Source organism: Lissotriton helveticus, chromosome 1_1 (genome assembly GCF_964261635.1).
Source record: "Lissotriton helveticus chromosome 1_1, aLisHel1.1, whole genome shotgun sequence".
In the NCBI taxonomy this organism is placed as follows: Eukaryota; Metazoa; Chordata; class Amphibia; order Caudata; family Salamandridae; genus Lissotriton; species Lissotriton helveticus.
In genome coordinates this window covers 997,527,887-997,551,373 of record NC_136057.1, presented here as the reverse complement: position 1 = coordinate 997,551,373, position 23,487 = coordinate 997,527,887, and the positions used below count along the sequence as shown (strand labels likewise).

The 23,487-nt window shown below is 45.0% G+C and overlaps 1 protein-coding gene across 1 annotated transcript in view; it reads right to left on the bottom strand.

Moving 5' to 3' along the window:
- Positions 1 to 23,487, bottom strand: part of LOC144763327 (uncharacterized) — a 1,153,250-nt gene that overhangs the window by 429,368 nt on the left and 700,395 nt on the right. The window contains exon 65 of the mRNA XM_078648815.1: positions 20,153 to 20,215. Coding sequence (XP_078504941.1) covers positions 20,153 to 20,215 — 63 coding nt within the window. The remainder of the gene's footprint in view (positions 1 to 20,152; positions 20,216 to 23,487) is intronic.

Below are 23,487 nucleotides of genomic sequence, written 5' to 3'. Positions count from 1 at the left end.
GCTCGGTTGGAGGATATCCTCAATGCTGCGGATTGGTCTTCCGATTCCACCTTTAAGAGATTCTATTTCAAACCAGTGCTGGATATAGCTAGTTTGGTGGTAAGTAAGCTTTGAACTAGCACAATCCGAGCCTCCGGTCCTGACATAGAATTAATACATTTCTGAGCTATTGTAACGGAAAGTCTTAATTCTATCAAGGACTCCGAAGCGAGGATTATCCCAAACGAGGATTCCGGAATGGAATAACCAGCCTGTGACTAGTAACACATTTTCACATTTCAGTGATGTTTTGGCTATGATGTTCTACACTTGTGGTGATGCGCCTTCATTTTGCATCCTTATTTTCATTGCCTTGCTTACAGTTTAAACCTTAACCATGGGCTGTGGTTAATCGGAGTCCTTTGGTTGTAGGGATGGATACGAATAAACAAGAGAATAGTGAAAAAGATTAAGTGGCTCTCGCTCATCGAGAGATGCAGAGCAGACACAGATGATGGACTAAGAAGCTGGACTGGATCGCACTGATTGGCTGGAGCTCTGGGACTGTGCCTATTGGACTTGCCGTGTTTTCTTTGGCATTTCCAAGGTTTGTTGGTGTTTTTGTAAAATGGCTACCATTCATTAAAGTGAAAAAAGGATAGCATAATCCTTACCTCAGAGTCCTTAATAGAATTGAAACTTTTGTTACGATACCTAGGACATTTTTCATTCTGCATAGCCTTCTATGGAATGGCACACAATATGCTGGAATCATTAATAGCGGACCACAGCATGCCATGTGAAACTGTAATTCCAGGCCTTATTACCAAGATAAAGCCTTCCAGGTTTGACCAGAATGCATTACCAGAAAATACTGTAGTATTACATCAAGAAGTATTACTGGGAAATCGTAATACTGTATTAGGCTGAAACTCTTGTTTCCTGTAAAAAGGGAATAGAGAGGACACACGTGAAGAGGACTGTAGTGGGGTCTGTGGTGCACTGCGGCCGGCATTTGCGGAATCTAGATAAAAGCTGGTGGTCTTTTCAAAAATTTCTTTTCTATTGGCACTTAGAGTTCTAGTCAACATCAGTCATTGTGAACATGCCGTGGGCAGGGCCTGTTTCTTTCCCCTAATCGTTTGGGCTGAATACACAAGGGCTGCGGCAATGACTAATAGGCCTCTGCAGAGCACTAGCTGGCAGTTTTATACTTTCCTGAAAAGTCTGCTCTCCCCATTGAAAACACCGAGCTTTTCTACAATACAATTTCTAGGTACAGGTCAAATTGCAATGAAATTGTCTTTATGCTGAAAATGAGAGCATCACGGGTGGCTGCCATGCCTGCTTGGTGGTTTTGTTTCGAAGCCCTTTGTTGTCGTGGCAGGAGCCGCAGTGAAGTGCTGAGCTGGTGTACACGCGGCCTTCTTGTCTCTCATGGCAGCAGCAGTCATGAGCAGCAAACATTTGCTAAACAGCAAACCGTCACAATTACTCATAAATATAATTTTATGAATTGTAGATTATCCAATCACTGTGGCCATTTTCTCTATCAGTGGGAAATTGCTCTCTTTAGAGGCATTTAACCCTAAATCTGAACGATTTGGCATAGCAAGGGTAGCTTATTGACCACTTTAAAACATGGAACAATAATATAGTTTACACTCCTTAAAACGCAACAGGCATTTGTCAGCCACATTCCTATTTTCTCTCGATAGGAAGACGAAAATATGTTAGATGAGTACAAATCATTGTGTTTTATGTTTTTTTTGTGGGCATATTTCAGGTACATGTTACATTTAAAATAAAAAACGTGTTTTGTAACCGCATTCCCAAAACAAGCTTCAATGAGCATGAGGGGTGTAATTTAGCTTTACTAGATCTTCCTCGATTACTATTTTCCTCTTGCATTGTAGTTTGTAGTTATACCTTTCACACTCCATTTGTAACAACACAATTGCAAGTTTAAAAGGCACTAAGGTCCTAACTCAGATATTGGCATATTGGGTACCCCGCCACAAGTGCAGTTCAGTACTGTGTCCCCCAAACTGACATTTTGCCAGCTCTATTTAGAGTCGGTCGGACTGTCATCTTTCTGCCAGTGGTGCTCCGGCCAAAATCTGTCGATGGAAATCTTAGGCCAATTGCTCGACGGACTTTAGGTCATCATTCTCAGTAAAACTGCTGCCCTCCCCCTCCCAACCACCCCCCGTTTACAGCGAACGGTACCGAAATAGTTTTTCTGTTCAGGACCACCATAGAAAATCTGGTGGTCCCGAACAGCAAAATACAAGCAATGGCAAAGCCAATATGTCTTGCCTATGAAAGAGCTATTGGCTTTGTCAATGTGTTTTAGGCATGGTGTACGCCAGCATAGCTGCTGTTCAGCATGGCTAATAATTAGTTTGTGGCATAGAGGAGAGTGGTGTGGAGAGGAGTCGAAGAAGAATGTTGTAGAGCCGAGTAGAGTAGAGTGGCGTAGAGTGTCATGGTGTGGCATAGAGTGGAGTGAAGGATTGTGGAGTGGCGTAGCGTGGGGAGGAGAATCATGCCGTGTCATAGCGTGAAGTGTCGTAGAGTGGAGTGTCGTGGTGTAGAATGGAGTGTTGTGCCGTAGAGTGGCATCGTACAGTAGACCGTCAGAGAGTGGAGTGCAGGGTCGCAGAGTGGAGGATCATAAAGTGGAGGGTCGTGGAGTATCATGGAGTAGAGTGGTGTAGAATGGAGAAGAGTAGAGTGACACAGAGTGGAGTAGGGCAGCACAGAGTGTAGTAGGATGGCGCAGAGCGAAGTAGAATGATGCATAGTGGAGTAGAGTGGAGTGGGATAAAGTTGAGTGGTGTGGAGTGGCATAGAGTGGAGGGAAGTGGAGGGGCATTGAGTAGAGGGGCAGAGAGTGTCATAGAGGGCCAGATGTACAATCGTTTTTTGTGGTCGCAAACGGCAAATCGGACCATTTGCGACCGCATAATAGGTCTGTGCAATGTACAAGCCCTATTCCGCGAGTTGGTAACCTATTACCAACTCGCAAATTAGGGTTTGCGACTCGCTATTAGGAACAGGCGTGCTAAGAGCGTCCCTTCCTAATAGTGAGTCGCACGTCTATCTACGATTGGATTGTGACCGCAGTTGCGGTCACAAAGCACTCGCAGTTTACCACCTATTTCAAAAGGTGGTAAGCCACTCGCAAACGGGAAGGGATTGCCAGGGGGCCCCTTCCCATTTGTGACTGGCAGCAAAAATATTTTTTAAGAGCAGACAGTGGTCCTTTGGACCACTGCCTACTCTTAAAATATTAAATAGAAACGTTTCACTTTTTTTTTAAACGCATCCTGTTTTCCACAGGCTGCATTTAAAATAACAGATATGGTGGTCTGCTGACCCCAGCAGTCCACCATCCCTGTGAGTGCTGGCCATTCCCAATGGAGTGCAGAGTGTGACCTGCCTCATGAATATTAATGAGGCAAATCATTTGTGACCCCATTGGGAATTGCAAACAGTGTCTGAGACACTGTTGTACATTCCATTTTGTGTGTCGCAAATTGCAAGTCGCAAAACAACGCAATTTTTGACTCACAAAATGGAAGAGTCATACATCTGGCCCTTAGTGTCTTGGCATATAGTGGAGTAGAGTGCAGTGGAGTAGAGTTCTGTAGAGGAGAGTGTCGTAGAGTGGAGTGTTGGGGAGTGGGATAGAGTGGAGTGTCACGGAGTGTCATAAGTTGGAGTGTCACAAAGTGTCTTAGATTGGAGTAGAGTACATAGAGTGAAGAAAGCACTGTAGAGTGTAGTGGAGTGGAGTAGAGTGGTGTAGGGTGTTGTGGAGTGTTAAGAGTCACTGAGTGGCGTAGAGTCTGGCAGAGTGGCATAGAGTGGTGCGGAGTGGCATAGATGTCTCAGAGTGGCATAGAGCAGAGGGCCATAGAGGTGACGGGCGAAGAGGAAAGGAGCGTAGAGCCAAGAGGAATAGAGATGAGGGGTGTAGAGGTGAGGGACATAGCGGTGAGGGGCATAGAGGTGAGGGGCATAGAGGCAAGGGCTGTAGAGAGTCAAAGTGTCATAGAGTAGAGTGCCATACAGTGGATTGTTGAAGAGTGGAGTGGACTGAAGTGTCATGTAGTGGGGTGTCCTGTGGTGGAATGGAGTGGAGTGTTGTGGAGTGGCGTTTCGTAGAGTGGTGGGTCATAGAGTGGAGGGTCATAGAGAGTGGAGTAGAGTACAGTGGAATGGAGTAGCAAAGAGTGGAGTAATGTGTCAGAGTGGAGTAAAGTAAAGTGCTGTAGAGTGAGTAAACTGCCATAGAGTGGAGTAGAGTAGAGTGGGGTACAGTAGAGTAGAGTAGAGTAGAGTGAAGTGGCATGGAGTGCTGCCGAGTGGTGTGAAGTGTCACAAAGTGGCGTAAAGTAGAATGGTATAGAGTGGAGTGGCATAGAGTGTTATGGAGTGCCTTAGAGTGGAGACCTAAAAGTGGAGTGTCGTAGAGTGAACGGTCTTAGAGCAGAAGGTCAAAGAGAGGAGGGGCATAGAGTGGAGGGGCATAGAGCGGAGGGGCATAGAGCGGAGGGGCGTAGAGTGAAGTAAACTGTTGTAGAGTGGAGTGTTGTGGAATGGAGGGTCATAGAGCGGAGGGTTGTAAAGTAGAGGAACATTGAGAGGAGCAGCATAGAGTGGAGTAAACATTTGTAGAGTAGAGGACATAAAGTGTCAGGGTGGAATAGAGTGTCGTAGAGTGAAGCTTTAGAGCGTAGAGTGCAGTAAAGTATCGTAGAGTAGAGTGGAATGTCTTAGAGTTGAATGTCATAGAGTGGAGTGTCATAGAGTAGACTAGACTTAAGTGGCAAAGAGTGGCTTAGAGTGGTGTAGAGTGGCATAGAGTGGAGTGGAGTAGAGTATCATAGATTGGAGTGATGTAGAGTGTTGTAGTGTACAGTGGAGTAAAGTGTCTTAGTGTGGAGTGAAGTGTTGTACAGTGAAGTGGAGTAAACTGTCGTAATGGAGTGATGTAGCATGGAATATAGTGGTGTGGAGTAAAGTGACGTGGAGTGTAGTAGAGTGGAGAGGCATAGAGTGGAATAGAGAGGCATAGAGTTGAGTGTCATAGAGTGGGGTGGAGTAGATTGGAATAGAGTACAGTGGCCTAGAGTTAAGAGGTATAGAGAGTGGAGGGGCGTAGAGTGAGGGAGCATAAAGAGAAGGAACGTAGGGTGGAATAAAAGAGTGGAGAAAAGTGTTGTGGAGTAGAGTGGGGTGGAGTCGAGTAGCGTAGAGTGGAGTACAGTAGAGTGGAGTAAAGTGGTGTAATGTGTAGTAGAATGGAGTAGCATAGTCTGTCAGAGAGTGGCAAAGTGTAGAGTGGCATAGAGTGGCGTAAAGTGGAATAGAGTGGAGTGTCGTAAAGTGGAGTGTCGTAGGGAGGAGTAGAGTGACCTAGAGTGAAGTGGCGTCAGTGTCAAGTGGAGGGGTATAGAGTGTTGAAGGATTGGAGCGGCATAAAGTAGAGTGTCATAAAGTGTTGTAGACTGGAGTAGAGTGGAGTGGAATAGAGTGGAGTGTTGTAGTGGAGTAGAGTGGAGTAGAGTGTCATAGAGTGCAGTGGAATCGAGTGGAGTAGAGTGTTGTAGTGGGAAGTGGTGTTGAGTGGAATAAAATGGAGTAGGGTGGAGTGGCACAGTGTGGTGTAGAGTGGAGGGGTGTAGAGTGACAAAGAGTGGAGTAAAGTGTTTTTGAGTGACATAGAGTGGAGTATGCATGGTGTGGTAGTGCACTACCATTACAGACAACACATTTTCAATTGAAATGACCATTGCATTTGCTCAAGCATACAGTTTTACTTATAAAACTATGAAGGGCACAACAATAATGTGCAAAATTGGCCTCACCTAGTGTATTGATTTGTTTTGATCGTATTCAAATATTTGTTTCCAGCACACCATAGAATTACAAAAAATGTGTTTCGTTTGTGCTTTCCTAATTCTGATATATTCTGAAATATTAGCAAAGTTCATTTACAGACATTTAAATTGTGTTGTGTGCTATAACAAAGCATTTGGTAAGTAAGTAAAATAAATTTGCAGTGCACACAGAACCCAAAGGTGTCACAACGCTAGCAAAACCCAGAAGAGGCAGGGAGATCAAACGAAAACGAGATGAAAACCCTACACAGAACCAAAAGGAAAAAAGTCGCCCCTTTCACATCCTCAGATTGTTAGATAAAGTCTCTCACTTTGAAGTCAGAGAAAGAAAAGTAAACATCAAACTAGAGAAATAAAAGTAATCATCACACTTCCTCGGAAGACAGAGCCTGACAATTGATCCCTGTCTTTGACTGCTCAGCAAATGTGACAGGATAAAACCAACATTTAAAGGCCTGTTTACAGAAAGTTAGCAATATTGGAAGAATACAAGTAGCAATGGTAACCAGGCTATACCCAACAGGCAGGACGAAGACACGGTGGACCGCCTAAAACAAATAAAGCCAGCTAATTGAAAGCAAGCAAATGTGAGTTAGAAACCACGTGGCAAATGGTAAGCAATGGGCGGGATGCACTGTCTGGTAGGCTTTGACCCAAAAAATGACTCCACCACACCCTAGGAGAAAACTGCCAGGGTGTCAGGCGCAGTATTGTTTTGTTTTTTAAAAACAAATTCCGTTGTTTTTTGTAACAAAAACGTTTTTGTAACACAAAAGTTTGCTGAGGGACCACATGCATCATGGTAGCTGCTCAGCAATCTCCCAGTGCCTTGAGTGGAGCCGTTGTGGTGGGAACGCCTCTGAAGGCTTAAGGAACTCCACCAGCCAGGCAGAGATCTGTAAGTATAGCAGGCAGTAGTCCACCAGGGCAACTGCGGTTATTACCTGCGCTCCCCTGGCAGCTGCCAGGCCGCCGACCAAAGTCTGAAGGAAGCCGTAAGTTGTATGCCCCAATGCATTATTGCTATAGTAACCATTCATGTGGCAAAGCTTTGCTCACATTTTGCTTAATAGCAACTTGCAATACATATTTCACTTTGTTTGGAGTGCGCCTCAGAGCAGTGTAGCAGTGTCACATTGGAAGTGTTACCCATTCACACAGCATAATGTTTTGTCATCTGTTCAAATACGTCTGTGGTGCAAGAGAACATATAGCTGAGAGTGTCGCACTCACACTTAAATTAACTGCATTTTCTCCAGCTAGTAGATTCATGTCTTGCAATTACAAACGACTATCAGTACCTAATATACACACATAAAGGGGTGGAGAGGAAACGTTCTGGCGTAGCCACGCACAGGGCGGAGCATAGGGAGGGTGAACACAAAACACAATGGCGCCAGGCGGGAGGAGCTCCAAGGAACACAACTGCTCCGGTGTAGCCTCCGGCACCTCTCCTGCCCGTTCCAGTGGCGCCGCCTAACTGCACTTTGTTCTATCACTTTGCCCAGTCTTGGGTTAACACTTTTTGTTGTGAACACTGTCACTTCTAAGTTTGTTTCCGTCTTTGTGTTTTGTGTTCCCCCTCCCTATGCTCCGCCCTGTGCGTGGCTACGCCAGGGCGTTTTGTAAGCAGACCCGATGATGAAGCATGTCACACACATTTGTGTGTGAGTGAGGGCAGTTTTTCAAAACACATAATTGTGCCACTGCTTTCTTACATCCCTTCCTTGGGGTCGTTTCCTCTCCACCCCTTTATGTGTGTATATGTAAACTCCAGGGGGTTCGGGGTGGTAGAGTAGTTTTTGACCCTCTCCCCTTTTTTGTGTGAGATATCAGTGCCTAATGCCAGCTCTGGGCAACGCCCTGGTGGCCTTTTGTTAATTTGTCCCACGTTGTCATTCCTACAGAGCAGGGTGTTAGTAACTCAGAAAGAAACCTATTGTGAATGGACCATCTCCTAATACCTCATCTGCCATGGAGTAGCCTTTTTGAACCAAAGAACATTTTGTCGATGAATGAAATCACCAGTAAGATTTCTACTTCCATCACTCAACTTTCCTTGTTTTGGCTAAAGCTGCACTGCATTTCCAGAAATCCCCAGCGATCAGGAAGGCTGAATGGACTATGTATTTTCAAGTCTTTCCTCCTCCAGACGGTGCCATCTTGAAGTGGGATTTCTTTTGTGAAAACTGAACACTGTATAACAGATTTGTGGCTGTTCCCTGTCTCCTCTTAGAAAAATAGGGAAACCACATTACGACAGGCTGTGCGGTCCAGCTTCTGTTTTGCCCCGTTTTGGGTAGTCAAATGCTGTGCAGAGAAAAACCTACCGCCCTGAGCAGAATATGGACTCTGATATATTTGGATTAAGGAAGTGGTCAGATGCACCAAATGTCTGATTGTACTTTAAAGTCAAGGGAGGCACAATGGGGATCAAGAGGAGGTGCAAATCGAGGAATGAAACTGGGCAGGAGGAATGATCTAGACAGATACTACCACAGGATAATTGCTCCCTCTGACTCGTCAGTCCCTCTGACGTAGTTAAATAGATAAACAAAGGTGTCAACAAATAACTAAAACCCCCACCAGATAAATACTTGAGCTGAAATATTATTTAATTTCCACTCACAAACCACTTCAATCAAAAAAAGATTTTACACATAACAATGAAACAATATAGACAGAAAACCAAAGTTTATCATGAAAGCAGTACGGTGTGTACAACGGACGATCCTGCATAGACAAGCCCAGGTTGGGTAATGGAACACAGAAAGCACTGTTGGGGGAGGAAGTGAGACACAGGCTTCCTGTCCACAAACTTCCTTGTGGCGGCAAAGAAGCATTGAACACTGCTCAGTTTGTTCTGCAAGTCACTGCTTTCTCTGCTGAGCCACCTAGGAAAGGTGTCGTCTGTACAGAGAGAGACCTGATCTGGGCACTGCTGTGAACATTGTACACCTCACATTGGGGAGATCTGGGTGTCAAATGAGAAGTAAACATTAAACGCATTTTATAGAATATTGGGATGGACAAGACATGAATACAATCCAAAATTGCCAGATTCCAGGTCCTAAACGGAAATATTCTTCCTCTACTAACGAGGGTTAGATGGAGTGAAGGCAAAGAAGTCTTTAGGGTCCCACATTCTGGGAAATCACGCCCTGTTCGTGCCTTGATTGTCTTCCTAGAAGAAGTAAAAGGTGGAGTGTCCACCCTTGGAGCAGAGGGAGACGTGCATAGCAGAAGGTCCATCTAGCTGACGCTGGCCTTTCAAGGTCACCTTTAGCAGATTCATAGTACATGTAATGCATGGCCCACCATCAGGTCAGGGCAAGTGGACGGATAACTAGTCTGCATTGGATGGGAAGAGGGTGATCTCCATATGGCTGCTGGGAATAACGCTGCCTTTCTATCCTTAGGCCACTGATTCAAGTCATAGGTGAGGAGGCCTTTCCTTGCAATTGTCCGACGAGTGCAGCGGAAACCATTTTGCATTTGAAATGTAATGCACCGCATCCTTTTGGGTGCATTGAGCACTGCTCCAGAGAGAGGCACAAATCCATTGTACGCCCGGCACTTGATCGGTCCACCGCTTCCGAGCTGCCTCAAGGCCCACCTCGACGAAGAGTTGCAAGAAGGAAATGGTGGTTGTCCCTCTCTGTCCTACTCTGCAGATGGGAAGGCTGCAGCCTCCTTATAAGGGATCCTGTGTAACAAACAAAGAGATCACATTTAGAGGCCTGGTGCTGATGGGATAGTCGTACAGCAGGACAGAACCTAAGCCCGCTCTTCATGCAACGAAAACCATATGAAATGGATTATTAACAAGAACCAGTATTTAGACAAATAAGAGTGTGATAAACAACTGTGGGAAACTAGAGAGTGGACAATCAGACTTTTTCGAGGCACATGCCAAAGGGACATTTAACAGTTCAATATACCCTTTTCCCAGGCATGCACATAATGAACAAACTGATTCTTAATGGATGATTCTGTTAAAGTTAGGTGTTAAGTTTTTTGTTTGTAAAAGTAAGCCCTTGGGCTTAAGCCAGGATATGTAGGGAGAAAGGCGGAAATGACTGTGCAAATTTAAGGGCTCGCCATGGAACCAGCCTCACCATTGATCGCACAGCAGTAACATTGGCCCTTCTCAGTGAGGGACTGCAAGAGGTCTGGTCTGCTCATTGTCTGAGCTAGGTGTCAACTCACTGGCTTTGGTGTCAACTATCAAGTTCTGGGTAGAATTTTAACACAACGCCAAGGTACTGAATACACATCATGATCAATGTTACATGAAATGAAAGTAGTCATATAGGCTGGCATAATGAACCTTTCTGTAAAACAAGGCACCTGCAATTTCAATTTAGGAGCGGGTGGTGGGAATATCCTCCATCCGCTGTCAAACTTTGGGGAGAGTTGTTGTGATTTAATGGTGGAACAGTGTTTCTGTCGGCTTATCAATTTTTGCCAGAGCTGATTGTGCACACCGATTCACAATATATCACCAATCCATCACTTGGGGTACACAGTAAGGAGGTGCGGCTATTGGAGTCCGACGTTGGTTCTCTTCTCTCATCTTTTACCCCCTTATTTACCAGGCCCATTCTTAGTTGGCTCACTAATCTAAGTTTATGCTAAGAGAAGTTTGGAAATATTGTGATGGGAGCAGTATTATCAAATATGCACCTTGAAAGGAAGATAATTAGTTTCGCTATTTAGCCAAGAAGATGAAGGTTGCACATGTGCTTACACATTTTTCTATAATATATTATCCTAATCAAGGGCCCATTGATGAAGGTCCTATGCCACTTAACAATAGGTTGTCTTAAAATGGTGCATTTTCAGACAGAAAATTATTTGCATCAAAAGCAAACTTGATAAATGATGCTCTTTACATTTTTCTCCCAGACATCAGCAATGGATCAGCAGATGCTTTGTTAAGACTGGATTCTGAAGTAACTACCGATAATTTAGCCAATTGATATGACAGATTGACATGTCCAGTGTAGGAAGGTGGGATCTGACTGCATAGTTACCCCTACATTTTGCCTGGTGTTTTGCTGGTTTTTGACTAGTCTGACTGGGATCCTGCTAATCGGAACTTCAGTCTATCTGCTTTCTCCCTAAAAGGTTATGCCATGTACTTAGGTACACTCCAGATTGGATACTGGGGAACCCTTGTCAGTCCCTAGTATATGGTTCACATGTACAAAAGGCATAGGTACACTAGAGACCTCCCATGGGCTGAAGCCTGTATTATGCCACCCATGAGAGGCCATGCAAAATGGAACTACAGGCCTGCCAGTGCAGCCTGTATAAGCTGGTGCTTGCACCACTTACGAAAGATATAGGCTCCCTATATATATAGGTCACTACACTTAAAACCTATCAGTCACCCCTCTAGCAGGCCTTAACAATCCTAAAAGCAGGGTGCCGGGATTTACATGAGAGGGTGCCCCTGCATGAGCAGGTCACCCCGGCAGCCTTCGGAGACCATTCTCCCGGGTTGTCGGTGACGCAGTCAGACATATATGTGGAGGTGCATTATATCCTCGCGTAAAATGCTATCTCGAAAACGGCTGCAACAAACCATGTCGTATTTGGTATCAAACGCCTTGAAATCATACCTCCACAACAGTAACCTGTGTGGGAGGTATGATTCCACCCTTCAGAAGCAGCATTCATGGGGTCCCTGGCCTTCCTGGGGCCAGCCTTCCCGACCCAGACAGCACAAAATGGTTGCTGCCGACCAGAGACACATTTCTGCCCTCCTTCTGCTGAGCCAATCTTGAGCAGAGGAAGGCAGCACAATAGGCATCCTGTTACAGGGAGATGTGACAACCTCCCAGACAGGATTTAGTGTAATGGGGCTAGGTGGGTGCACTTCCAAAGTGCGTGGAAGTCTGCACGAGGGCACACCTTGTGATCCTGTGCATAGCCCAGTTCGAACAAGTCCTGGGAGCCGTTGACTCCTCCTCTGGAGCAAACTGGACAAATGACAAGGGAGTATCCTACCCACTGTCCTGACCCTCCCCAGGGAAGGTCCCCTGAATCTGTCCAACACTCTCCCGTGGGTACAAAAGGGCTTACCTGGCTGTAGGACCCTAGATTCAACAGGACAAGATTCTGAACAAGAAACCACTGACCTTCAACCATCTGGACACTCTGGCCTTCACTGGACTTCGACTGGGCCCAACAAAGTCTCCCTGTCCGTCCAAAGCCTCTTCTGTGCCCGTGCACCATACAGGCTCCGTGCAGGACCTGTGGAGCATCAAGGACAACTGAAGTATCTCCCTTGGGATGAAAGAGTCACTCCCCTGCATTCGCAGGCACCGTAACGCAACTGACCAGTCTGCTGATCCTAAGTTCCTGCAGACTCCGAAGGCTCCAGCAACACAGGAGGTGGGTTACTATGTTCCTTGAGATTGGTCTGCCCTCTCATAGAGTTTGAGGCCAGTATCCTTCGTGGGGACCGCATAACCTGAACCCCTGTGCACTGCATACTTTTGCAGTGCATGTGTTTGTTGGTTTTCCCCAACTAAGTGCATTGGGCTATCAATAGCCCCAACCCCTGTGCACATTTTGTACAAAGGACTTTGGCCTCCTTGCACTCTGTGCCCTGAAAGCTGTTACATTGTGAAACTGCTAGACTCCTGTGCGTTCGGCCTGTGGATCCATTTGAGGAACAACACTGCTTTTCTTGGGCTCCCCTGATTGCTCCAGGCCTGCCCTGACTCCCCCTGCTGTGGTGAGTCCCCTGATCTTTGCTGGGCCAGACAGTAACCTTCTTTGACCTTCTTCATGAGTTGCCGCTGCTAAGGCTTGTTGGTGCTCACGCCGGACTCCGACCCCTCAGCACTCGACATCCTTCTTGGGACAGCCTGTATTTGGCTCCTGGTTGTCCTCGACTTCTCCTGGTCCCCGCAGCTGTAGAGTCAAGGTTTCCATCTTAACACCTGAAGCACCCGACATTGGTGGGTATTCGTCTACTCAGCCCCTGGTTACTCTTTAGTGACCCAGACCCTATCCTCTCTGCTTTCAGGTTCCTTCAAGAATCCACCTGTGGTTATCACCGGACCCGTTTCTTCTTTCCAGCAGTGGCATTTCTGTGAAGACTCCCATTGAGAACGATGGCGGTTTCCGACGTCACTTCAGACCTATGCACCCAGCCTCCCTGGAATAGGTAACTCTTGTACTTCAGTCCACGGGGGGGCTCTACAACCTTCTATGTTTCAAAGGGCTTCCTCGTAATCCACTGGGAAGTGTCCTTAAACACTAAAACTGCAACCGCAACTCGCCCATTGAATTGTACGTAGCTCTCACACTGCACCCGTCCTCCGTGAGGTCCCTACTAACTAACCTTGGGTGGTTCCTTGGGGTCCCAGCGACTATATAACCTCTAGACACTGTATTGACTCGAGTCATAGTTCTTATACCACTATTTTAGTATATGGTTTGGTCTCCCCCTGGAGCCCACTATATTAGTGCTACATACGTTTGTTTTTGTGCTACAGTATTGTGTACTTTGTGTTTATCTACATGTAGCAGATATTGTGAGGTATTTAAGGTGTATTATAATAATACATAGATACTTTTATAACTACTGTTTGGTTCTCCTTTCATTTAACCAATATCATAAGGTTGCATTCTGGTAAAACAAGCTGCTTAACATTCCTTCAAGACTAAGCCTGAAGGCTGTTCTCCACAGCTACCACTTGGATAGCTTTCTAAGGTTACCTTGAACTTCTTGAATCACCATTAGGGTTGTTTGGACTGGTGCAAGGTGCCCACTTTAATTAGTGGACATCATATACCAGGCCAACTTCTCACATCCAGACAAATCTTTGACAACAATAGACTTTCTTACCCCATGAGAAAATGCAGCATCATGGTGTCCAGTGGTACTTGATAAACTGATTATATCCTAAGTTTTAGCAGGTTGACTACATAAATATTGAGACAAAATCTTACTATCCAAAATCCTTGAGATACAGATGTATAAAGTAAGAAAAATGAGCACTTTATTTATTTATGCATTAGCGGTTAAGAATAAAGATTTAAAGGGTAAAGAGTTAAAGGGAAGTGTGAAAGGTGTATTAATATGGTGTTGACTCCTGTTTGCCACTGGAAAATAGAAAGACAGCTTCCTGCAATCACTGCAGCTACTCTCTTGGGGACATGTGCTTTGACTTACACTCTGTGGTTACACTTTGGGTCAAGCTAGTGCTTGTAGATTTACATCTCCTGAGTTAGGCCATGTGAATATTTGCATATAGAACAGAAAGGAATATCCCAGTTAGCGTAATTTATTTATTGGGAGCTTTTTACCGATGTTGGCAGACTGCTTTTTTGTGTTCTAGCCCACCTATCTGGTTTCAAAGATGAAAGCGACCTAATTAGAAATATTAACTTTTTGATGACAGCAATTTAACAATACAAACAATTATAATAAGTAATTTAAAATGGGCAAATGAAGAAAACTGTAATCTTGGCATACTTAATTGGGAGCTCTGTAATGATAAATAGCTATTAAGACAAAGTAATGAGATCTTTCAATTTTTCTAGCGGATAATGATATCCCTATATTGACAACTCTTAAAAAGGTCAAGAGATGAGTATTACAATTACTTTATTGACTCGAGTTAAAAATCGGAGTAAAACGAATAATTGTGCAGGTTTCCCCACATTTATGAGACTCGCATATTTTTTATAAATAACTTTACAGTTCATTATTCTTCCAGGTTTTATCTTTCTGTCACATGCACTCTGCATCCAAGTTTCTTATGATTTGCTAATGCTAAGAAGAAAGCTCAAAACAGATAGCATTGTGGCCGAAGGCTATACTATTTTTGTACAAGATAAATGTGCCTTCATTTTAATGCCACACTTCCGTTGGTGCATTGTATAGCCAATGCCAGTTTTGGGGAAAGACATGCAAGAGTTTATGCCTCTGTTTGAGCGTATTCTTTATCATTCACAAACATTCCTATAAGTATGCCCAAGTGCAGCTTTCCAGGGGTAATGCTAGAAATGCCATGGCGATGACTCAAATTAGCCCTGTGCAGTGTTCTGTTTAAGGAGAACTTTGTAAAGGAATAACAGGGCCCATCTGTGCAAATATACTTTACTTTCTCTGCAAGGAAAACACTTTTTTAAGTGGAGAATGTCTTTCCCTAAACCCCCACCAAATTCTGGGTGCTCTGTTCCCCTTTCCATCCTGGATGCAGTGTTACTTCAGCCATTTTCAGAGTTGGAAGAGGTCAGAGAGGAGTTTGAGGATACCCACAAAGGTACATGCGTGTGAATTTTTAAAAAACCTCCATGGCAACAACACGGTACACGCATTCCCCACCCCTTGGGTGGAATTTACGAGTCAGGATTTCTCAAAAACTGTGGCAGAGAAATTCACACTTGTAAAGGTATATAAGTCTGACATGAGTTCCTTAGTAAAATCCTGGTAGGTGGAAAAAAAGGTAAATTCACTTGTAAAATTAGGGCCTGATTCCGATGTGGTTAGGAAGGCCTCCTAACAGCATTTGCTGCGTCCAAATCAGATTGGGAATGTGTCTTTCAAACTGACTCGGAAAGGTTTCCGACTGACCGAGTATGATGAGAGTTAGGTGTTAGGAATATCCCAAACCAAACCCGACGGCATTTGGGATGACCGAGCCGTACGGAGCAGAATCGTACATCTCTAGGGTTCGTGTTTCCAAACGACCAAGTATGATGCTGGATTTGGACAGCCTTTCCGAATCGTGCCGTCTGACTCGAATCGGCAGTCGGAATCAGTCTTTGGGGGCCCGTAGTGGGCCCCCCTGTACCTGGAGGCTTCCCAATGGGGCCCGTGGGGTACCCATGGGTCCACCGTTATAAGCCATGGAAAGTGTGGCAGGTACCAGGTGGTGCCCACCACAGGGTGCCCGATTTTCCCCAGCCACCCCTTTCTTCAATGGGGGCCTATGCATTTGGGCTGAACGAAGTCTCCCATTGAAGTCAATGGGAGTCCAACCAAATCGTATCTGGAAGCATCAGGATGCATCGTACTCGGTCGGTTTGACTCTCCCGATCCAATTCAGTCGGAAACCATTCCCAAACCCATTTGGTCGGGAACATTTCCAAACCGCATCAAAATTAGGCCCTAAGTGTACAACCAAATTTACCTTTGTGAAGAGGGCCTAAAGTTTTGCACTTTGTTAAAATCAGGAGCTATGCAAAGCATTAATAATGATAATGATAACAATAATAATAATAATTATTATTATGATAATTTGTTTTGTACATAATGCTAAATACAGCACTCTGCCACTTCTAGGTGGTTATTACCACCCAATCTACTTCACTAAGTTTACCAATCACTAAGTTTACCTATCTATGAAAGTGTGTGAGTCTACCTTGACTGCCTCCAGTACACTGCATTTACCAGCAGCAAACTTTTAACCATCGACTGAGCCATCCTGCGGAATAAGAATCTCATGTGCAATGGTTTTCGCTGTTGCAAATCTCTGTATGTTTATTGAAGTTTGTGTATGTTTATTGAATAATGGAGATACTCTGGGCATTATTTTCCCCAGAAAACATCTTTATATTTATTTGCAGCTAGTGCACACCAATGGAGGTTCCTCTATGCCTCCTGACTGCTGTACAAAACAACACGAGGTTAAAAAAACACAAGCAGTGACATTCATGTTATGGTGTAAACGAAATGAAAGTATCAGTCAAACACCTGAAAATCAGTGATATTGTTAAATGCAACTTTAAAGATGATGACGAGTTTATTAATGGAAATGACTACTGCAGTGATTCACTTATCAAGGAATGAAGACGTGGGCAGGGGTCACTCAATTGATGGAATAGGTTAAAGAATGAGTAGATTACATCCAAACAATTAATTATTATAATTTTCAATTAATCCCAGCAGTGAGAGCAGTAATGATTTTAGCTACTAATGTGTCATATTTGTGGTCTGGCATATAGAGCAGAATACCACAATGAGTGTAACCACACTGGTACCTTTGCTTAAATACAGCTAATCTGCTCCCACCTTTTAGGTCGAAGCCTAACAGACAGAGCAGCTGTCTAGTTTGTGAAAGAATTTTGGGGACATACGGAAAGCTTCCCTGGGAATGCATGCCGCCCATGGCTTACGAATGGCTTTGTGGTTTGTAACTTACATTTGCTTGCTTACTATTTGCTGGCTTTGTTTGTTTTTCCTCCTTTCCGTGGCCCGTGTCTTATTTACTGTACCCTTCCTAGTGCTTCCATGCTGTAAACAGGCCTTCAGATCTTGTTCTTATCTTATCGCATTGGCTGTGCATTCAAATTCAGAGATCAAATGACAGGCTCTGTTTTCCAAGGGAATCTGGTGTTTACTTTTCTTTCTCTGCCTTTAAAGTGAGCACATTTATATGACAATCATGCTGGCTACTGGTGGATTGTTGGAGGAAGGCTGCATGATGTTATTTTTTTGCTAGCAACAACAAAATGTTAATGACTGTAAATTAAATGTTAGGTATTTCAGAATATATCAGAATTAGGAAAGCTCAAATGAAGCACACTGTTTGGGAATCCAGAAGTGTGGTGAAAACAACCATTTTAATACGAACAAAACAAATCAATAAACCAGGTGATAACATTTCCACTTATTATCGTTTTGGCTCTGTATTCTCTTATCAGTAAAACTATATGTCTGTGCAAATGTAATGGTCATTCTAATTGAAGATGTGTTGTCTGTAATAGCAGTGCACTACCACACCATGCATACTCCATGTTACCCCACTCCACTCTACTCTGCACCATTTCATACCCCTGCACTCTTTCCTTTGCACAACTCCACACTATGCCATTCCACTCTACAACACTCCACTCTTTGTCACTGCACTCCACTCTGCACCACTGCCCTTCACTCTCCGCCTCTGCACTCTGCATCACTCTACTATATGCCAAGGCAGTTTACCTCACTCAACTCTACTATGCATCACTGCACTCTTCTCCATTGCACTCTACACCACACCAATTTACACCACTCCACTTTTCTCTGCACCACTCCACTCCACGCCACCCCACTCTGCAACACTGCTCTCTATGCCACTACACTCTATGCCACTGCTCTCTACTCTGTACCACTTCACTCTATGTCAGTGCACTCTGTGCCAATCCACTCTACGCCACTCTAATCTACTCTACACCACCGCACTCTATGCAACTACACTATACCATGCACCACTCCACTCTACGCCACTTCACTCTACTCTGCGCCACTGCACTCTACTCTACACCACTGCAATCTTTGCTGCACCCTTTCTGTGCCACTCTACTCTGTACCACTTTACACCACTGCACTCTACTGTAACCACTGCACTGTATGTCAATGCACTCTACACCGCTTTATTAAAAAACAATGCACTCTACTCCAATCTACTCTGCAGCACTGCACTCTACACCACTACACTCCAAGCCACTGCACTCTACATAGCACAATGGTGTGGAGTGCAGTAAAACTCTGATCTACTCTGCACCACTCTCCTCTATGTTAATGCACTCTATGGCACTCTATTGTGCGCCACTGCACTCTACTATTCACTACTGCACTCAAAGACAGTCTATTCTGCAGCATTGCACTCTCTGCCACTCTACTCTATATCACTGCACTATATGCCACTGTAATCTACTCTGCACCACTCTACTCTCCCCGCTCAACCCCAATACACTCCACTCTGCATCACTCCACTCTATGCCACTGCATCCACCCCTGAACCACTTCAATCTGCATCACTCCACTCTGCAACACTGAACTCTGTCGCTGCACTCTACTCTGCACTACCATTCTCCACTCCACTGCACTGTACACCACTATACTGTATGCCACTACACTCTATGCCACTCTACTTCACATTGCTCTGCTCTACACCACTGTACTCTACGGCAAACCACTCTAATCTACTTTGAACCACTGCACTCTATGAGACTCTACTCTATACCAATTCACTTTACACTGAAATAATCTACTGTATGTCACTTCATTCTATACTACTATATTCCACTGTGCGCGATTCACCTTCACACCATTCCACTCTATGCCACTACAATCCACCCTGTGTCAAACCACTCCACTCTTCTCTGTCACTGCACTCTACACCACTGCACTCGACACCAATGTACTCTATGCCCCTTTACTCAAAACCAATACACTCAATGCCACTGCACTGTACGCCACTCTACTCTGCAACACTCTACGCCACAGCACTCTACCCTACTGCACTCTACTCTACTCTATTCTACTCTGCACCACTGTACTCCTCACCACTGCTCTCTACACCACTGTACCATGCGCCACTCTAATCCGACACTGCATTCTACACCGTAGCACTCTATGCCACTGCCTTCTACGCAATTGCACTCTACACCTCTCTACTCTACTCTACTCTGCACAACTGTACTCTGTGCCAATGTACTCTACTCTACTATGCACCACTGCACTGTTTGCCACTGCACTCTATACCCCTTCAGTTTAGACAGCTGGACTCTACTCTGCACCACTGCACTCTGCACCACTTTACTCAAAACCAATGCACTCTACGTCACTGCACCCTACGCCAACTACTTTGCATCACTGCACTCTACATCACTGCACGCTAGGCCATTCTACAGCATTACGCTCTGTCACTGCACTGTATGTCACTCTATTCTACTCTGCACTATTGTACTGTACGCCACTGCTCTCTACAGCACTCTACTACACAACACTCCAAGAGGTCACTGCACTCTATGCCAATGCACTCTACAACACTGCACTATGCCACTGCACTGTACAACACTCTACTCTGCAAGACTGCACTTTATGCCACTGCACTCCTCTGCACTGCTGAGCTCTATGCCACTGCACTCTACCCAACTGCACACTATGCCATTCTTTTCATGGTTTTGAAATACACCTATGAAGTGTTGATCTGAATAATCTGTGTTAAATAAAACTTAGTTCCACTGAACCGTAGTTATCACAAATACTGGCTTTGCTGTATTCCTTTGTTATTTTAGAACATGGTTAATGTTAAAATGATTTCTTCTACACAGACAGATCTGTGATACTTAAGGAAAGTTTACAAAATGAGTGCCGACATGAGTATAGTGAAATTTGTACATTCTGCTGGGGCTGTGGGAAGTCAGGGTATAAGTTACGGAGCTTCACGCGAATGCGAAAGAACGTGAAAAGATCAACTGGGTCTAGCGGCTCATCTGCACGGGAAGAGTACGCAGCTTCTTACCGTGCTCTCTAGATGCTCCTCCTTCACAGCTTCACTTTTGTCCAGCATGACTGTCTTTATTAACTGTAAAAGGCAAGCACATAGTAGACAATAGTGTCATTACTGTAGGTCTAGAATTCAAGACTCATATACACAATACTGGAAATACCTTACAATGTGTGTCTCTCAACTATCAAACCTGAAACACAAACCATGTGTGGTTGCACATGTGAGGCTGCACTGTTTGGACACACTAGAAAAGTTCATGTTGTTGACTAAAACACTTGATCAAAGAGAATGTGTGGTTGAAAGGAGAAACAGATTCAGAAAAACCAACTATCATGTTACTACTGTATGCTTGTATGTATGTATAGCTACTTGTTTAGTGCAAACCTAGCGGGGAAGCATGGAATCCACTTTAGACCCATAACGGTCTAGGCCTGAGTGGAACAGGAGCTAAAGAATGACTACACGACTGACAAAGGACGGGGACCACTATAACAAAAGGTAACCTATGTGTAATTAGGCTAGGCACATTCAATGTAGAAACTGATTCAAGGAGCACACCCTTGAACGTTTATTGGAGATGGAAAGCTTGCCATTATACAGCCCAGACCCAGGCTGATTGGCTACATTTTATCCTATGGAAGTGTCTTTTGGATGCAAACACATCTATAATTTTAGTAGACATTCAGGATTTTCAACTAAAATTTTGATCTTTAAGCTCCATTTTTTTTTTTTAGAAAAGCAAAAATAATACTAAAAGAAATATTTATACTTATTCATTCATTTTCCAACTACATTATTCTATCAGGGTCAGAAAATATGTTAAATCGTCTCTTACATGTTTGGCACTTTGGAATATTTGGGCTTTTTGCGTTGTTTACCGAAGAAACAGTCTATAATATAATTTATGGACCGCAGCCCATGGCACCCGATTGATTACCAATTTTTGCAGTCCCGTACAGACAGCTCCAGCTTTCTTTCAGGAGACATCATTGTACACTACAGGTGCGCAACACCCATTGGGCTCACCTGGCTTCAGCCCCCCACGTCGTATTCTCCAGCCCGGGCTAATTTGACGCGCACTGAAAGGATAAAAGAAGGCTGCGCATCGGAGCCGAGAATGTGATTTTTATGATGCTTTCTGAGGCCCAGCAGCCCGAGCCAGCCAGCCTCTGAACAGTTTCAGTTAACCTCTTGTTTTCCTTTACTGGCCCCGAGGTGATATCATTGCCTGAAGGCAGGGATTTCACCTAAGCACTTGATGTGTTCAGCATGGGGTGGGGGTGGGAGTGGGAAGATGCACACAGCAGGGAGAAAGGGCTGGCCAGTGCAGGTGATGCTTTTCCTTTGTATAGGAATTCCTGCTGGCGTCAAACCCCAGGGTTTGCTGTCTGTGCACTTGCATGGATGTGTATTCCATACAAGTGCACAGACAGCAAACCCTGGGCTATGACGCCAGCAGGAATTAATTTACAAAGTAAAAGCATCACCTGCACTGCCATCCCTTTGCCCCTGCTGTCTGTGCACTTGTATGGAATTCACATCCAAGTCCCTGCTCACCAGTTAAATGGTGAACAGGGCCATGGATCTTTCTCTTTTTGCATCCATGGGCACCAACGACACAGAAGCAGAGGAGGCCCTGGCAAGGAGAAAGCAGGAAACATTTGACACACACCTATCTACACTGTGAGATCTTCGGGAGGGGCTGGATGCCAGGACGCAGTGCTGCTGATCAGCCCAACTCAACTGAATAGTATCAGAAGAGCAGGCAGCCGTTTTTTATGTAAGTTTCAGTAACTTTAATGAATTCTTCAGCACAGCATTACCTACTGCCTGCATATCTAGGTTACTCTAAGGGAATGTTGTTTTTGACTTACATACATGAAAACGTCAGAGGAGAGTCCCCTCCGAATATGCACATGTAGTGTAAGTTTGTAGTGTTCATTTATTTGGGGTGCTATGTGGGTAACTTTAGGGTTCAGGGTGGGTGTGGGTTTTAGGGTGCCAGCGAGTAATTTTAGGGTTCAGGGTGGGTATGGGTTTTGGGGGCAAGGGTGTCATTTTAGGGTTCAGGGGGTAATTTTGGGGGTCAGAGTGGTAATGGGTTTTGGGGTGCCATGGGGTTAATATTAGGCTTCAGGGCAGGTATGGGTTTAGGGTGGGTGTGGTTTTCGGGTGTCAGGGGGGCAATTTTAGGGTTCAGGGTGGGTATGGGTTTTGGGGTGCCGGGAGGTAATTTTAAGGTTTAGGGTGGTAATGGGATTTGGGGTGCCATGGGGTTCATTTTAGGATTCAGTGCGGGTATGGGGTTTAGGGTGTGAGGGGGAGCATTTTAGGTTTCAGGGTGGGTGTGGGTTTTCGGGTGTCAGGGGGGCAATTTTAGGGTTCAGGGTGGGTATGGGTTTTGGGGTGCCGGGGGGTAATTTTAGGGTTTAGGGTGGTAATGGGTTTTGGGTGCAAGGGGGTAATTTTAGGGTTCAGCTTAGGTATGTGTTTTGGTGTGCCAGGGGTAATTTTAGGGTTCAGGGTGGGTATGGGTTTTGGGGACAAGGGTGTCATTTTAGGGTTCAGGGGGTCATTTTGGGGGTCAGAGTGGTAATGGGTTTTGGGGTGCCATGGGGTTAATATTAGGCTTCAGGGCAGGTATGGGTTTAGGGTGGGTGTGGTTTTCGGGTGTCAGGGGGGCAATTTTAGGGTTCAGGGTGGGTCTGGGTTTTGGGGTGCCAGGGGTAATTTCAGGGTTCAGGGTGGGTATGGGTTTTGGGGGCAAGGGTGTCATTTTAGGGTTCAGGGGGTAATTTTGGGGGTCAGAGTGGTAATGGGTTTTGGGGTGCCATGGGGTTAATATTAGGCTTCAGGGCAGGTATGGGTTTAGGGTGGGTGTGGTTTTCGGGTGTCAGGGGGGCAATTTTAGGGTTCAGAGTGGGTATGGGTTTTGGGGTGCCGGGAGGTAATTTTAAGGTTTAGGGTGGTAATGGGTTTTGGGGTGCCATGGGGTTCATTTTAGGATTCAGTGCGGGTATGGGGTTTAGGGTGTGAGGGGGAGCATTTTAGGTTTCAGGGTGGGTGTGGGTTTTCGGGTGTCAGGGGGGCAATTTTAGGGTTCAGGGTGGGTATGGGTTTTGGGGTGCCGGGGGGTAATTTTAGGGTTTAGGGTGGTAATGGGTTTTGGGTGCAAGGGGGTAATTTTAGGGTTCAGCTTAGGTATGTGTTTTGGTGTGCCAGGGGTAATTTTAGGGTTCAGGGTGGGTATGGGTTTTGGGGTGCCAGGGGGAATTTAATGTTCAGTATGGGTATGGGTTTTGGGGTGCCAGGGGTAATTTTAAGGTTCAGGGTGGGTATGGGTTTTG